Raw genomic sequence first — 17,004 nt, 5'->3', positions numbered from 1 at the left:
GTGCAGGTCAGACTATCTGCAGAATAATGAGTTCCGACTAAATGTGTAAAAAATATGTTAAACCCATGAATGGATGAAATTATATTGTTTAGCTTGTTTGTTGCTTCTTAAATCCTGTAAGAAAACTGCTTACATTTACTATCAATAAATCTGGTGACGGTGCGGAAAAGCCTCTATAGTTTCAGTAAATCATTGCAGGTTACCCTTTTAGAAGATTCTCCTAACCCATGACCTTGCTCACGGGTCAGGTCGGGTAATGACGTGTGCATTACTGTAAGGTAAATGTATGCATTAAATATTTTTTAACATGGCAATTTAGCTTAATAGGGGTGGGGGGGGGGGGGAGGCTCATTGACGGGCATTACCCCCCCCCCTCCCCCAAATGGAATGTTGTGCCCCATTATTTTAGCGATACGTACCCCCCCCCCCCCCCCCCCCCCATCTGATGCATTCTGGAGCCGAGCCTGTGCACAGTCCCTTCTTTTTCCCGAAAGCGCGATACAAGCCTATACTTTATATTCAAGAAGTATAAGGAAACAGATGGCTTGTCCCGCGTCCACCGGTCCATTTGAATGTGTTCAGGAGATTGAATGGAGGCGGATTGAGGGGCCGACTGCCCCTCCGTTGTCATGGAAATGACAGAACACGTAGATAGATTCATCAAAGAGGGGGTTAAAAGGAACAAAAGCCAGTATGATGAAGAGTAATTATACAGAGAAGGGAATATTCCTTGCTCGTCGTCATCGTTTGGCTTCTCTCGGGGCGCATAATAAGTTTTCGCATGGCAGTCATGTTATTTAGCCAGATGATAACTTTTCACGTGTAGCAGAGATTTACACGGAAAAAACACAGACGTAACTTTAGGTTTTGAAATATAACAGTTTTTTTCGGATGGGACAGTCTTGAAGAACACAAGGGAATACGTAGACCTTCAGACGGAGATGGAGATGGACAAAGAGAACCAATTTCAACGCCTGTCAAAATCATTTATTCTTCTCAGCTTAATGACACTCACGACCTGTGCTATTGAGACGGGTAAGGAGATGGAAGATCATTTTTTAAGATTGATTCCATGGCTGATTCATTTGCCAGCCACTTGTTGCCATCGGGCTGACGCACTGCCCCGTGCTAGTAATTTATTTGTGACTGCTGACGCTTCAATGCACTTGGAGCTATTACACCACCGATAAAATGCTATTTTCTTCGCTTTAATAAAGCATATATTGATTTTTTTCTCGCTGTGTACATGTAACCCTTTAAACCTTAATCTAGATAAACTACAGGAGAGCGTATGGAACGCAGTTACGCATTATCATAACGTTAATTAAACGTTAACGTCCGTATATACACACACGCTGTGGGCTATATTTACTTTAAATAAGCCCCGCTAAATATTTAATGTCATTTTGAAAACCTCTCGAATGTCTTTTTTCTTAGCCTTTGATTATTTTAGGTTTGTTTACTTTTGGTGAGACATTGACGGCTACAGTATTGTGTTAATGTTTGTACCATGGGGCCACTTGCCCTCTTCATCTCTCACTACGTGTCCAATCAGGAGCTGTTTTATTTTTTCAAATGTAAATTTCGTTTTGAAGGGGGACTTCAAAACTTTAGATTTAAAGTGTTTAAAATGTTCACATTACACACTCATTTTGTCAGTGTATGTTTTGTAAGACAATTAAAGCCTCAATGTTAGACAGAATTCCACAGTCTCACACAAATCTGACTAGATCACTGGAGAACCAATGTTATGCTGTTGTTTTTAACAATGATTGTGTGACATTATGTCGACTTGCACTGGAACATTTCAGAAATGGCTGGTTTTCCTCCCCTTCTTGTGAACATTCCCGGAGGTCAGTGCAGGAGGATTGAGCAGTCGCCCCAGGAAACGGAGCTAATAAACTGGGGGGTGGACATAAATCTCCTCATTATTTGGCTTCCTGCCAATATAGGGGAATGTGAGGGCAAATCATCTGGCTCCATCTTGCCCTCACAGACAATTTGTCAGTTGTTACATTGATGAGGATGATATATTTATTATTTCTCAGACCCTAACGCTTGATGAAAATATTAGCATGTACCCATTTGAGAACATAGTATCTCTTTTAATTTTATACTTTTTGATTAAAATGAAGCTTGTCCAACGTAGATGACAAGAAAAAGTGTGCCCGCCATATGTGGTCAATTGAAACATATTCCCATTTGACAGTCGCCCTATTTGTTTCTTGTAGTGAATGTAGTGGACTTCTGTGGACAGATCATCCGGGGAGATGGTATGATTGTGAACTCACACCTGGAGTCCAAGAAGTACTACTTTGTCACCATGGGCACAGACTGTCATCTAACCATGCAAGCAGCGTCTCCCAAGGACAAGGTCCAGTTCCATTTCCGTTTCTTCCTGGTTTACAGTCTGCTGCGCGTTGTACCCCTCAGTCCAGCCCCACTCTTTCCAGAGTCCCCTCGAGGCTCCTCCCCACTCGCTCCACGTTTGGAGCCCACACCAGGGGAGGGTCCAGGCGACCCATGCCACGCAGGATCCTACATCCAGTTCCATGACGGGCGGGATAAGAGCTCGCCTACTATTGGGCCACCATTATGTGGGAAAAGTCCACCGAGACCCGTGCTGTCCACGGGCAACTATCTGACCCTGCGCCTGGTGACCCGGGGTACGCAGCCCAGAGTGGACTTTGTGGGAGACTTCACTTCCTTTAGACTGGGTGAGAGATGAAGGCATGGTTGACTGTAGTCTTAAACTTTTGTTGCTGTCGTTTCAAATACCACTGTTGCGTAAGAGTTGTGTTGGAGTGTATAGTCAGGGCATGAAGGTAGTAAACTGTTAAGTATGGGTTTCCTTTTAAATTAGTTAGTTAATTAGTTAATTACTCACTCAGATGCATTGTTCCTTGTCTATCTGTAGGTTTCAACCAATCAGAGTGCAGTGGGGAGCCTTACTTCTCATGCCGGAATGGGAAGTGTATCCCCATGAGTCTGGTCTGTGATGACAAGGGAATCGACAACTGTGGGGATGGAAGTGACTTGGAAGACCACCTGCCCACAGGATGCAATTCAGGTGGTCCACAGGGATAAGTTGAGCACAAGTTGCAATATAAATTCCAATGACCAATAGAACTGAACCTCTCCCGTCCCCTTCTCAGCAGGCCAGTTGTCTCCAGTGCAACCCCCATCCCCAGTTATAACTGTTCCGCCACAACCTATCTTCAACCCGCCCACTGTGACAGTATCTACTCACAGGAACTGTGGTACACCAGACAGCATACCCAATCATGACTCTGTGACAGGTGAATTGCCTGTTCAATAGCCCACTGTTTTGTGCTAGTTCTTGGTAAGCAAGGATGAAGCTGGAGAAAGGCGAACGTTAGTATCTGAAAACTGTTTTGTGGGTTCAAATAAACTAGAGGCCCATTCAAATGCAAAGCACAGTTATCTATGACAGAGGACATAAAGCTAACTGTGGTGCTCATAGTCGTCATTTAATGTTGGCACTTGTTGTAAACCCATAAACTGTGATGGATACTCAGTGGTGAATGTGGTCCTTTGAGTGACCTGTCACTATTGTTTCTTTTCCTCTCGGTCAAGGTGCAAATAGATACGTTAGAGACTGGCTGTTAGCCTTGGATTTCTTTTGTCTGTGCCAAGCCAATAAGATACCCGTTCAGGAAAAAAAAAATCAGGAAACTAGATGACGATAGAAATTGTTAGTCATTTATAAAGCTGATCCACTTTGAATAGGCCACTTTTAGCCTCGACACAGAAGCTAAAGGGACAGATCAATTCAGAAAGATCTGCAACCCTTGAGCTTGTAGGCAGACAAACAGACAAACGGTGTGTTCTTATATCACACCTCTTTTATCATATTTCACAAATATGCCCAGTATACAGTAATAATGCAATACATCATATTTCTATGATTGAGTACTTACACACTTCCTTTACCTTTCCCCAGACTCCCCTTCCCATGTGTCTCTACTGGCCCTCTACATTGTCCTGGGTGTGATAGCTGGTGGGTTGCTCCTGTGTTGGTGCTGCTGGTCACCTGGCTGGTTTCTCTGGAGGGTTAGTCTCTGTCGCTTCTTGCCATGCTGCAACTCCACTTGTGCCTCCTGTCACCTGTGCGCCCGCAGCTGTGCCCACAAAAAGGATCACCGCCCGGCTAAAGTTACCCCACAAGTACCAATCAACAGCACTGCCATGGGAGTGCTCACCTCAGCCATGGCTAACGCTAATGCTAATGCTAACACTGTGGCAGTGTAGCATAGCATGGCTAGCTACAGTGGTTTGGAGAAGAACATGCTAATCCTAAATCCAGACTGCGTGGAGCTAACATCGGCTACAACGATGTAAAGAGATGGAGGCCAAAGTGAATTGAATTGAATGTCTTAAACGGTGTGGTGTGGTTCAAACCTATGTCTTACTCTCCATCCTATTTTATGACTTTATAAGAACATGATTATCTTTTCACTATGTCATAATGAATGTTACAGTAGCCTGAAGGAACGATGCAGGGTACCGAATGGGAAGAGTTACTGCGTAGTAAAACATTAGACATGTACTGTGCAGATACCAAATAGGTCTTTTTGACTTTTATATTGTTTTGAACTATTCTATATATTATAAAAAATGTAGGATTAGATTAGTTTTTGTCACTACACTATGTTTCAATAAGGGTTAGTGTTAGGTGTTAGGGTTTTCCGGTGACCTGGCCCAAAAAATCCAGGAAAATAAGCCCCCTGTTGTCTACAGCTGCTCTGGTCTCCACTGATTCCCCCCAACTTTCTATGTCCTCCCAATTTACTGAAACTGACTTGTTGTTTCATTTCCCATATGAGCCCCTTTAGCAGTGGGGTCCCCCCCGGTGTGGGCCAGAAGGGAAATATTTCAGCAGGGTAGATCCCACTTTACCGCCATTGTTTTCACTTGGATAGGTCATTGGTACAAGGGAAATCACACACATACAGTTCTCATGTCTTCCATGCAAACGTTTATTAGGATCTTGATCGAGTAGCTAAATAACCTTTCCTGGTTTTCCATCTGTGGCTGTTGTGTAACCAGATTACACAGTACCCCGCCACTCTCTTTTGAGGGATTTTGAGCGGTGACCCCCTGGCTGTGTACAGGAATGCTGTTTCTACCCTCTGGGTTGCTGGGCTGCATAGCTGAGTATGCTCCCTCTTTCTATCTCGGTCTCTCTTGAACAAGCATGTGCATATAGATGCACTCACAAGCTTACTCACATGCGCCTTACACACACACGCACGCACTCACATACACACACACACACTGGTCAAATCACCCGGATGCACCATATTACGGCAAGTCCGGGATTGAGCAGGCTGGGGTTTTGAAACAATTATGTATGGCATGGCAGTCAGCCCTTGTGTCAGGGCCCAAATAGTCACTGCATTATGTAAGAAAATATAAATCATAGTGCGTGAGGGTGAGATACAAGTCGGTTGTCAGTTATTTTAGTCCTTACTTCAGATTGCTAGCATTAACTTGTGCATCTGTTGCAAAGTGAATATTCAAAGACAAAGTTTGTATCAATCTGCAACACATGAATTGTTATCTTCATTATTTGAATTTCAAAATTGCTAAGTCATCACTTTGTGTACCATTTGATATTTGAATGTAAAAATCACAAAATAAAAAAGTAAATTACTTTTAATGGTTAAACCATTTTACATCAGTTTCTGTTGTTTAGCATTGTAATGGTTGGTCTATGGAAGAACAAAATAGTATTTCAGAATATTATGTACATATCCTTTAATAGATAAAACAAGGAGGTAAAAAGTATTGGTAAAATATATACTTCTTAGATGGTTGATCACCACCAATGAGAGCCATGTTGACAATAGGAAGAGCTATGCAAAGTCTCTCGAAGCCACTTACTATGTCTGTTGTCTCTGTAACCACCAGCAACCTTTCAGGTCAAATCTATCACTTTCTATAAAGATAATTAACTAGTTTTGAGTCTATGACTACACTTGTTTGTGTTTGTATCTTTTTCAATCCATAAATTCATAGAATATTTTAAATACTTGACAATGGAATGCAGTCACAAGAACTTGTGGGTACTTGGGTAAAAGAAAGCGAGATGAAACTGTACAAACTGTACATTCTCAAATACTATTATTTGAATTGTTGTTTGTTCTTGGTTATCCTCACATGTAGCATATTTAATGTCAGTGAGACTCATTAACATATGTAAAAACTAAAACAATAAAAAATACACGGACACTAACAAACATTTGAACGCAAACACACACAAACTATTTTTAGACTTATCTTACTACATGTGGAAGTAGATTTCTTGTTGTTGACTCAACGTGTTTGCTACCCTATTTTGACACAATGGTTTAACATTGTCTGCTTGGTATCTCTGTGTCCCAAGCCTCCGGATGCTTCATCTATGATTCACTCAGCCATGGGTGCTGACCCTATTAAACCAGGTCAGACATCAGTCTTCCGCTTTTGTGGTGTAAAGGTAAACACACAACCAAAGACAATGGTACTGTATTTTTTGGTTGCAGGAAGAGAAGATAACTTAATTCTAATCTACCTAAACCATGAAACAGAAATGTTGAGGTGTGTACCAGGTCCCAAGTATAATGATGTATCTGTAAAACACAAACATTTATATTGGGGTAATGTATTGCTTAGGACAAGATCTACTCGTGATTTCTTTGTAACAGAATTCTTATTTGTATCCTTTTTAAAATAATGGATCTTTTTTGTAGCAAACAATAATTTCATTAGAATAAAAAGCATAATACAAATAGCTATATTATACATAATAAAAATAAATATGGCAGGTAGCCTATGTGTACAACCACAATTCTCTTCAGTGGTTTCCAGTCATAAACAGTTACCAACATTTCCCAAAAGTTGTAAATTGACCACAGTTACATTTTCGCAGTTTTGATATCAGTAAACACATTAATTTATGTCAGAAAATTCACTGATCTATACTGAATGTATCCACTTGATGATGTCGGTTGGTTAGCTAGCCAGCATTTCATCCATAAAGAAAACCCTTTGACAACATCTGATTTGTATGCCAGCAGTCAGCACTGCTAACCTGGCCATGTAGGTTTTAAAAGCTTTGATTGAAAGCATATTGTCTCAGAGGAGGGCTAGTTACCTTCAGGAAAACCGTATGACCAATTTGGCATTTGAACTTAATGCACCTTCCTGCCAAAGTAAATTCCTTGTCTGTGTAAACTTTCATGGCAAATAAATCCCATTCTGATTATGATTCTGATTGCTTCAAACAATAACATAATTTTGATTGAGTTATTGCATAGTTCCACAGATAAGAATACAAAATCATGTCAAATACAACATTGTAAATTGTCTCAGGTGCAGTCTGTGACACAAGACAATGCTACAAATCTCAAATACAGTGACACCATTTTCATAATTTCTGCTCTGTATGCCACCACAATGGATTTGAAATGAAACAAAAAAGATTTATATGAAGTACAGACTTTCAGCTTTAATTCAAGGGGTTGAACTAGAATATTGTATGAAACATTTAGGAATTAGAATCATTTGTATACACAGTTCCCCTTATTTCAGACAAATGATGCCCATGCCATCACACTGCCTCTGTCGTGTTTTACAGATAATGTGGTATGCTTTGGATCATGAGCCATTCCAAGCCTTCTCCATACTTAATTCTTCCCATCAGTCTGGTACAGGTTGATCTTAGTTTCATCTGTCCAAAGAATGCTGTTCCAGAACTGGGCTGGCTTGTACCCCCGCAAAGTCTAATCTTGCCTTTCTATTCTTGAGGCTTATGAATGGTTTGCATCTTGTGGTGAACCCTCTGTATTTGCTCTTGTTAAAGTATTCTCCTTGTTGTAGACTTCCAAATGATGCCTACATCCTGGAGAGTGTTCTTCACTTGGGTGGAAGTTGTGATGGAAAGGATCTTAACAATGGAAAGGATCCTGTGTCATCCACCACTGTCGTCTTCCGTGGACGTCCAAGCCTTTTTGTATTGCCGTATATTGAAGTACTGTAATTCCTTCCTTGAAATTGGATGTGGATACCCTAAAATTAAAGCTGAGAGACTGCATATTAAGTCCATATTCATCGTTAAACTGTAACTTGAATATGTTTTGGTAAACAGCCAAAATAAAAAGAATTGTGTCTGTCAGTGTCCAAAAATATATGGACCTAACTGTATATCATGCAGAAAAGAGATTCAAAGATACCATGAGAGGGAATGTACATAAGTGCTGAGTAAGTGACTTCAGGTCAAGTGCTTAATGTAGGAGTTTGAGAATGTGCTCTGTTTACACAATGGGTTTACTACACCACCTAGGAGCCAGGGTGGTCAAGCACCATAAGGTGGGGGGGGCTTTCTTTCTGGGTGCAGGTGTCATGTCCCAAGATGTCCCAACATCCTTGGGGTGGGGGGGCATGGTTGAAGAGACTTTTGAAAGTACCCTCAAGAGTGGTGAAAATTACAAGTGTCCTTTTGGCTGTCCTTCACGTGGGAAAACAATGATTGTGTTTCCTCCAGGATGCCCTTTCATGCCCTCTAGAGGAAGAACATTTCACGACATGTGATGCAGTACCCTATAAGGTTCCCTTTCATTGGTCAAAACATGGCATTCCATATTAGTGCCCTTTCCTCCAATGGAAAAAGACTGTCATTATGAAGTGCTGTCTATGCTGGTCCTACATGACGTGTCCCAAAGGGGGCCCTTGCCAGTAGAGAAAATGGGATGCAGGGCTACATAGGGTTGAAAAACATGAAGTGCCCAATTAGATACTCATCTAATGAAGAGCTCCTTAAGTGGATAAAATGTGATGCAGTGCTTTACAGGGTGTTCCCTCATGTGTGAGAATGTGGGGAAGTGTCGTAAAGGAAACCCCTCCAGTGGAGAAAATTTGATGTGGTGCCATACAAGTGGCCTTACAATGGGCTTAACTTGAGGTTCCCTACAGGTGCTTTGCTGATGAAAAAGCTCATGAAGTGCCCTCTTAGATGCCCTTCCAAGTGAGAACACATGTTGAAGTGCCTTGCCATGGAGAGACAAAAATCCTAGGGAAGAAAATGTGATTCAGTGCCCTACAGACTTTTGACTCAAATCTGATGCCATAGAAGGACAGTTGCACATTTCTCTGAAAGGCAGGGGAGAACAATTTAAAGGCAACCTATTCTTTACCATGGGGCCCCACCAGCACAACAATGAATTAGTATTTTATTTTCCTTTACTGTGTCACATTTAACAACCAAATTGACAAAATGTACTTTGTTAAACTATCAAATACAGTTAACCTAATATAATATAACCTAACCTAAAGGGTACATATATTGAAAAATGGACTGTGCAGATACTAGCTTAATGTATTGACCCCCTTGCTAAAACCCTAGTGTTGTCACAGGACTCACTTAAGGAAAGCATAGCCTAGAGGGAACATTGTAGGGGAAATCGTAGGATCCCTCGTTTATCCCAGGGCACCTATATTGCTCAAAATCACATTTTATCCACTGGCAGGGCACATAATTGGGCACCATGTTTTCTCACCAGTAGGAGTACCCTATTCAGCACTGCATCACATTTTATCCACTGGAAATGGCATCCTTTGGGACACTGCCCCAAAGATGCAGCATAAAGGGTATTTCTTAACAATACCCTTTTTCACTAGGTACCCAGAGGGTACTGCCCTATAGTGTGCCTTTTGCACATAGGGGCACCCTATAGGGCACTGCATTACAGTTTTTCCATGGTAAGGGAACCTATTAGCGTACTGCGTCACATTTTCTCCACTGGAAAGGGCACCCTAGACGGCACTTTATCACATTTTCTTGCACTGGGCCACCATAGTAGCCCTTTATCACGTTTGATCTACCATTGGGGCATCCAAGAGGGCACTTTTGCAGCATTTTTGTCTAACATGAGGCACCAGTGCCACCCCCCATCCCCTGTCTAGAGTGTGTCACTGTCTATGACTAATACTTTATTTTCAGTTTCAAGAGTAGAGTATCACAGATTGTATGGTTTAGGCTACTACAAAATTGTGCCTTGGCACAGCAACAGAATCGATTTGGCTGCCAAAACGGAGGGCATGCATCTGTGCACGTCCCATTTCCCGCTGGAGTGCTTTAGCAACTGGAGAGAGGTAGTATTAGGATTTGTGAAACGTTTGCCCCAGGAAGAGAAATGCTCTGGTCCAATCTAGTACTATTCAGATAGACTAGCTTACCTTTTCATCATCTCTCCTTCCATAGTCTCGGCTTCACCTGTCACAGCATTGCTGACAGGTTTTACTGAAGCAGGTGCAGTCTGTCTGTGCAATAGCCAATGACAGGGAAGTCAATTGGGGAGAAATCCTTAACATTGCATGACCTTTCACTTGCAGACGTTGCATTTGATTTTACAGACGCAAGCTACAGTGTTTTAGCATCACTCTCCAGAATTACTATTTTTAATCTAATCTAGCATTATTAACAGAATTGTATACATCAGTGTAACTTAGATTTAATTGAGCCCATAAATGATTATTCATGAGAAAATCCCCACCCACAACTTTTCACCTGAAAGCAGATTTAGGACAGTTACACTCTAAATATCCAATTGTTGGCTATTTCTCAAAGAGCAAAGTTCACACTTCATGTGCAACCTATTCCTTCAGCATGTTGAATAAAAATATTTCTTTATTAAGTTGCAAAAAGATTTCTAACATTTACAGGATTGTCACGTAGCACATTTTTCTTGCATATACAATGTTATTTATTTGGCACCACTGTAGCAAATGTAACTTGGGAGACTGCACAGCAGCGACCCTGCTCTTTTTCGTTACACGAAAACGGCCGTCTCTCAGCAAGACCTTCTAACCTTCCCTTCGTGGAGAAAAGTCGACAAGGGTCATTCAACTTAGCGTCAGGTCACACAAAGCAGCGTAGCGCAGCTCAGCAGTCAGACTCAAATAACGTTATAGTTGACTGTGTTTGCATTCGCTCTCGTCAAGCTTTTTCTGTACCTTTTGACGCGCACTAATAAAAGCTGCGCAATGTAACAGCAAAATACACTGGGAACTTTAAGATGCGTGAAGGCGGTTGGCTGCGTTTCTATGCACCTCCGTCTCCTTCTGCTCCTTGGGTTGAGTGACCTCTTTGGCTACCTCCCCCTGTCTCCCAACTTCCAATTCTTCTTTCTTTCTCGGTTTCTCCTCAGTCTCCAGCAACTTCTGCTCCCTGGCCATCAGCTGTGCCAGCTCGGCATCTAGTGGTTCGTTGAAGGAAAATAGTTTGCAAACTGTGTCCATAACACCCAGGAAAGTTCCCAGGGTAGCCACCACCGAACCGATCAGGTACAACTTCAGCATACTTCGGTTAGGTTTCTGCCTTAGCATCTCCTTAGCAAAGGGGATGATTTCATGTATGGTTTCCATTTCTGTCGAGAGACATCGAGTTATTGTTGTCGGTCCCTTTTTTACATTCATATACAGCAGGTTATCTTTCAAAATATCGCTCGGCTTAATGACAAGTGACAAGAGTTTCTATATTTATATGCACAGCGTACAGTTTCAAAGACTGCTACTTACTTGAATTGTGTTATTTAGTCTGTTCTTGGAAGACTTTGGCGAAGCTTGGTTTGGTCACAATGCGCACGGATGAAGGGGCGCTTCTCGCTTTTACATGAAGCTTTACGGGTTGCCGCCCATTCTCTGACGTTTATTGAAAGAGAAGCCAAACACGAGTCCCCCACGCACAAGTCAAAATAAAGCCAAGATCAATTGAACGTGAGCTACGTGATCCGCAGTTTGCCACAGTTATAGTCAACGATTGGTGAGGCGTGTTTGTGTGCGTGATGCGTTAAAAGCTGAAACAAAAGACCTTTGGGCAAACCAAATATCGTGCTTTGACAGACATTCTATTACTGTAAGTGTATGACTGAAAAGAGGTAATTTCATTCAAACACCCATTTATTATGAATTAATTGTCTTGTCACCGGAAATTTGTGTTCCTAAATCATGTCAACAGTTTTCGGTTTTAATTGATAGCTAAAAGCTTTCTAACATCCATTGTATCTATTGTAGTCCCCAATCTTCCAGGAAACAATCAATAGTTTGAACCAGACTCAAACCCAGTCTCCACTTCTGTCATGTATGACACATAGTGACAACCCTAAACCGTGACTAATGACAGCAGGATGGAACAGCTGATCACAATAGCCATTGCCTCTACAAATCATCCTATTTCTTTTTGTAATATTCACCACTTTAACTTGGCCTAACTAATTTCAATATTTACAATGCATCTGTAAATAGTACTGAAACATTATTTTGCATTGCTTTTTGTCAGTAATAATATATTTTTAAATTTGATCATTGGCCATATTCACAAAACATATTAAGCCTTCGAGTAGCTCATAACTTGCCGATTCAGGAGAAACTCAAAAATAAAGAACCAGCTCCGTAAATCTGTGAAAAGTTAGGGGTAATAAATAGGACTCCTAAGTCATTAAGACCAAATCACAAACAATTCTAAAATATCTATTGCTGCCAATCCACCTAGGAATGTAAAGATTTTAGAAACATGCTGTGATAATGGGCTTTTAAAAAGGTATTGCCTTAATTGCAAGGGTATTATTATTGTAGTAGAGTTATCAGGGATACGGGGGTCAGCTGGCTGAGCGGTTAGGGAATCGGGCTATTAATCAGATTCCCGGCCGTGCAAAATGACGTTGTGTCTTTGGGCAAGGCACTTCACTCTACTTGCCTCGGGGGGAATGTCCTTGTACCTATTGTAAGTTGCTCTGGGTAAGAGTGTCTACTAAATACAATGTAAATTGATGCAGTCAATTATAGAAACAACCTAATAACACAGAAGATCAAGGTTTTGAAACTCTATGCTACTTGGCCACAGAGTGGCCACAGCTATGCAGCACAAACAAACTAGATATAGTTCAGCCATCCGTCAGTAGAACATTGCATATCACAATAAATGCCCTCTCCAGACCCCACATTGACCTATTTGTTTATGAGATGCACATGTTAGAGGCTGACAATTCGCTGTTTAATTAGTGACACTTACCCTACAATTTAAACAATTTGCACGATACCTTGTTCTACAATATTTCTATGATTAAATCACTGAGAGACCCATTCCCTATCAGCCAATCACTGTGAGCATAGTTAATAAGCCATAGCAACACGGTAAATCCCCTTTTAGCTTAGGATTTTGCCCCATTCCTCAGTAAAAGTTGGTCTCAGCAGCTTTGTGAATAGGTTTTAGGAAGATACTCTTACCTAAGAACCTTTACCTTTATTAAAATAATTTGCAATTGTTATTTAAGACTTATTTCAACTCGATGGGTGAATTTTGAATTCAAGTCATAAGAATCATGTCTACCATTCTTATCTGGGGATGAAGGAAACCCACTTTGATTCCCCTGGGTATAGTTATGACAGCAATTCTGGCCACATTGAGAAATAGCAATGTGTGAAAAAACAAAGAAATAGATATTTGCAGACAATAGAAATATTTGCTTCTGGTTGTTGTGTTCATATTCACACAAAACATACTCACAATTTTACAAGCATACACACACACAAACACACACAGAAATTTAATATTTATACACATTTGAACAGCAACATGAGATTTTTAACATACACATATATCCTGTAGGATGACCAAAGAGGCAATGAGAAGCAACTGATCCTGGAGCAGAATATGGGTTTATTAATAATAATAATAAAAAAATACCTCACATGGTCTAGATACAGGTAAGTTACGAACCAACTTACCAAAATGGTCAGCAAAAGAGAAAGTGTGGGGAGTGGTCAGGCCCAGGTGCATAGTTATAGGTGGATGTTGACATACAGAAATTATAAATTAACAAAAATGTCTCCTATAAAAATAAAACGTGTCACGATGGTTGGCTGGCAGGTAGACCCAAATACAAAACTCAGACCACGGGAGTAAATTAACGGTTTATTGTAAGTTGGAGAAAAGATGGTAGCGGAGAATCCGGGGGAATGCTTGACTGACGACACAGGACTGGAGCTGGCAAAGGTATGAACGGAGTCTAAAGAAAACAGACAGAGAAACCAAGTTACTGACAGAATTTGATGAATAGACTGACTACAATAAATCAGACAGGCCGACTAACATGGACTTATAGAGACGTGGAACCGGTGTTAATATCCTGATGATTTGATGAGATGTGATTAGTTAACAGGGTAGACGGACTGTGTGGACAGGAATGCTGGAGCCTGTAATTGAAAACCAAAAGGGACCGGCAGAAAGAACAGACGGAAAACGAAAAGGGCAGGTCCAGGCCAGGGACATGACAAAACGCATCACATACTACTGTAGGGTCGGTCACTAATGTGCAGCAGTCAAACACACAGACATAAGCACCTCCCACACAAACACACACACACATACTTTCCCCCCGCATTTCTGGCCTTTTTTTTCCAAATGTCTGTGTTAAACCACATTTTCGGCCACATTTTAGCCGACTATATTGTTGAAAGATCACCAGTTGTAATATCTTCTATCTCACTGACCATCTCACCTCAGGATTAATCACTGATACATTCAGGGTCCATGTGAAATGGTGAGTTGTCATCAGGAGTCCACTGCTATGAATATGTCCAGATATGACCCCTCTGATGAACAGCTTAGCTGACAGGGCTGAACTAAGCTTAATACAATGTTGTTTCATATGGTAACCATCTTCTTAAAATACAACTCAGAGTTTCATTTTAATAAAGAAAAGATCAATAAATAAACATTTCCGGATTTTTTAAAACCGGATTAAACAAGGTTACAATATGGCAATACATTTGACTCATCATTTGGACTTGTTTGAGAGTTACGACTATGAATTTGAAGAGAGCAAAACATACAAATGTTTTATGCAATGAAAAGCTATAGAACTTTCTTTTCTTATTTTTGACTGGTCTGCAAAGTAGAAATAGGACAAAAAGTAACATTTTCAGTAAGCACAAATAGGTTTTGTCTGCAGCAATGTGATCTGTGTTGCATAGTGATGCACAAGGATACACCATATCTAATCTGAACTGGAAGCATATTGAAACTATATATAAAATGTTTTCCTCTTTACACAGTGGTATGGGTGGTGTCTGCGCCACTCCAGTGCTCAACCAAGCCCCAACTCCACTAACACAGCGAGCACAAGGACCCGGGAGGTGAAGGAGACATCTGGCACTAATCACTCCTGATCAGCTCTAAAGAGCTGTATTCCTTAGAGCCCGACCGATTTATCGGCTGGCCAATATTATCGGCAAATATTAGGCATTTTCCAAACAGTATCATCATTTATAATAGCTGATAAATGAATATATATATACATATATATATATATATATATATATATATATATATATATATATACATATATACATATATATATATATATATATATAAAACAACTGACAAAGCACCCTTCAACCATGTTATGAGTGTTGGCGTTGCATAGTTTGTCCACTAGCTCTACAACATCCCTGTTGGCAACATTCGTGTTTAGAACGTCACAAACCCTACAACCAGTTGATCCAGTCAGAGTCGGGCAGAGTGTTGGGGAAATGTGTTTTGTTAGGCGTTTCTGGATTTTTTTTTTTTTATATATACATATTGGCCGATGTATCGGAATATCCGATTTTTAAACCATCAAATATTTGTATCAATATTGGCCTTAAAAATCCTTTATCGGTCGGGCTCTAAAATTCATATAAAATAGTTATGTTTTTGTATGAGTTTCAAAATTAAAGATCTCGTAAAGCAGAATTGAAAATTAGTTTTAAGTTTATCACACCACAGAAGAATGTGTTGTTTACTACACATCCAAATTCAAATGAAAAAAATACACCGTCAAGTATGTTAGGCTTTGAAATTGTGAGAAAATCAGCAGTCTTCTCTGCTTGAGACTGGGGGGGCATGTAACCTGAAGGAGCCGAAGCTCCGCCCCCTCAAGTTTATTGAATTTAGCAACAACAGCAACACTAGCTAAATCAATTTCAGATATTGGAACAGCCATACCTGCAGTCTCATGTGTTAATTACTTTGTCTTTGCATCGTACCAGCTGAGTAAAATAATGCAACCGTCTGTGATCTGATGTAATCGGTCGCTGTGACGTAGATCGGTTGGGTTTTGGCTCCGCCTATACAAAACCTGAGCTGAAAACGGAAGAGAAACTGTTCAACGGTCTAACTCCACATTTCAGTGAGACACATTTTTGCGCTTTGCACATGCTTTCAGGAACTCATTTCACACGTATATAATGTACTGAGAAGCAAATCATGGAATTTGCTTTACAGGATCTTTAAGATCTGAGTAAAAAATGACACTTGGTTCCAAGCCTGGCACTGGGTGTTAAGTGCCAGTGTTTTTAAATGTGCAGATAGTCTTTGTTTTTTTTCACCGATAACTAATATCTCAGTTTTTTCTTGGTTGAGCTGAAGAAAGTTGTGTAACATCCATACAAGTATGGATATATACAAGTGAGTGTTATTTATATACATCAACAATTCCTTAAATATAAATATTATCAGTAATCTGTGGGCCCCCTCGAGGCTGTACTGCATGCAGCCCAGTCACCAAGGACCATTTGTACCCCTCTTCTCCACGGTCCATTGGTAACACCCTCTGAGCTTTACCCCCACTCTTCTTAATGTCCCCAACACACTCCTCAAAGCTGCCTTTCTGAGCTTTATGGACACATTGTGTTGCTCCTTTCCCCACCACACATTCACACACGTCAGTAGTTCACTCGCTTGAATGAGTGTTAGCAGATAATCTGTTTATGTAAAGGTATCCCAAAATATTTAGTTGGTTTTATTGGCTGTTGGGATCCAAATATATTCTGTGCATAGTTAAAAGAATAACTTAGCAGGAAAGAAGAGACGGTCATTCTGCTGTGAACTAATATGGTGTCATCTTAGAGGCACAAAATAGCTACCTTAGAATAAAACCCTCGGAAAAGTACAGTACAGCC

At 40.6% G+C, this 17,004-nt stretch overlaps 2 protein-coding genes across 2 annotated transcripts; one reads left to right on the top strand and one right to left on the bottom strand.

Moving 5' to 3' along the window:
• Positions 1–762: 762 nt before the first annotated feature.
• Positions 763–4,346, top strand: ldlrad2 (low density lipoprotein receptor class A domain containing 2). Its single transcript, XM_084706111.1, has 5 exons — positions 763–1,035; positions 2,232–2,717; positions 2,918–3,070; positions 3,156–3,299; positions 3,965–4,346. The coding sequence occupies exons 1-5, from the start codon at positions 942–944 to the stop codon at positions 4,270–4,272; spliced, it is 1,185 nt and encodes a 394-aa protein (XP_084562237.1). The 5' UTR covers positions 763–941; the 3' UTR covers positions 4,273–4,346.
• A 6,595-nt stretch (positions 4,347–10,941) lies between these two features.
• On the bottom strand, positions 10,942–11,705 carry LOC146273526 (G0/G1 switch protein 2-like). Its single transcript, XM_084705511.1, has 2 exons — positions 11,581–11,705; positions 10,942–11,429 (listed from the first exon to the last, which is right to left on the bottom strand). The coding sequence occupies exon 2, from the start codon at positions 11,425–11,427 to the stop codon at positions 11,074–11,076; it is 354 nt and encodes a 117-aa protein (XP_084561637.1). The 5' UTR covers positions 11,428–11,429; positions 11,581–11,705; the 3' UTR covers positions 10,942–11,073.
• Between the last annotated feature and the right edge of the window lie 5,299 nt (positions 11,706–17,004).

This window comes from Hypomesus nipponensis, chromosome 9, assembly GCF_054491055.1.
Source record: "Hypomesus nipponensis isolate SF chromosome 9, ASM5449105v1, whole genome shotgun sequence".
Lineage (NCBI taxonomy): Eukaryota > Metazoa > Chordata > Actinopteri > Osmeriformes > Osmeridae > Hypomesus > Hypomesus nipponensis.
This window is presented reverse-complemented; position numbering and strand designations above follow the sequence as displayed.

Excerpts from the sequence above, each read along its gene's own strand:
- ldlrad2 (XM_084706111.1), top strand. The coding sequence starts at position 942 with ATGGAGATGGACAAAGAGAACCAATTTCAACGCCTGTCAAAATCATTT. Across the intron at positions 3,071-3,155 it reads GCCCACAGGATGCAATTCAG|CAGGCCAGTTGTCTCCAGTG; the intron begins GTGGTCCACAGG and ends TCCCCTTCTCAG. Across the intron at positions 3,300-3,964 it reads CAATCATGACTCTGTGACAG|ACTCCCCTTCCCATGTGTCT; the intron begins GTGAATTGCCTG and ends ACCTTTCCCCAG.
- LOC146273526 (XM_084705511.1), bottom strand. The coding sequence starts at position 11,427 with ATGGAAACCATACATGAAATCATCCCCTTTGCTAAGGAGATGCTAAGG.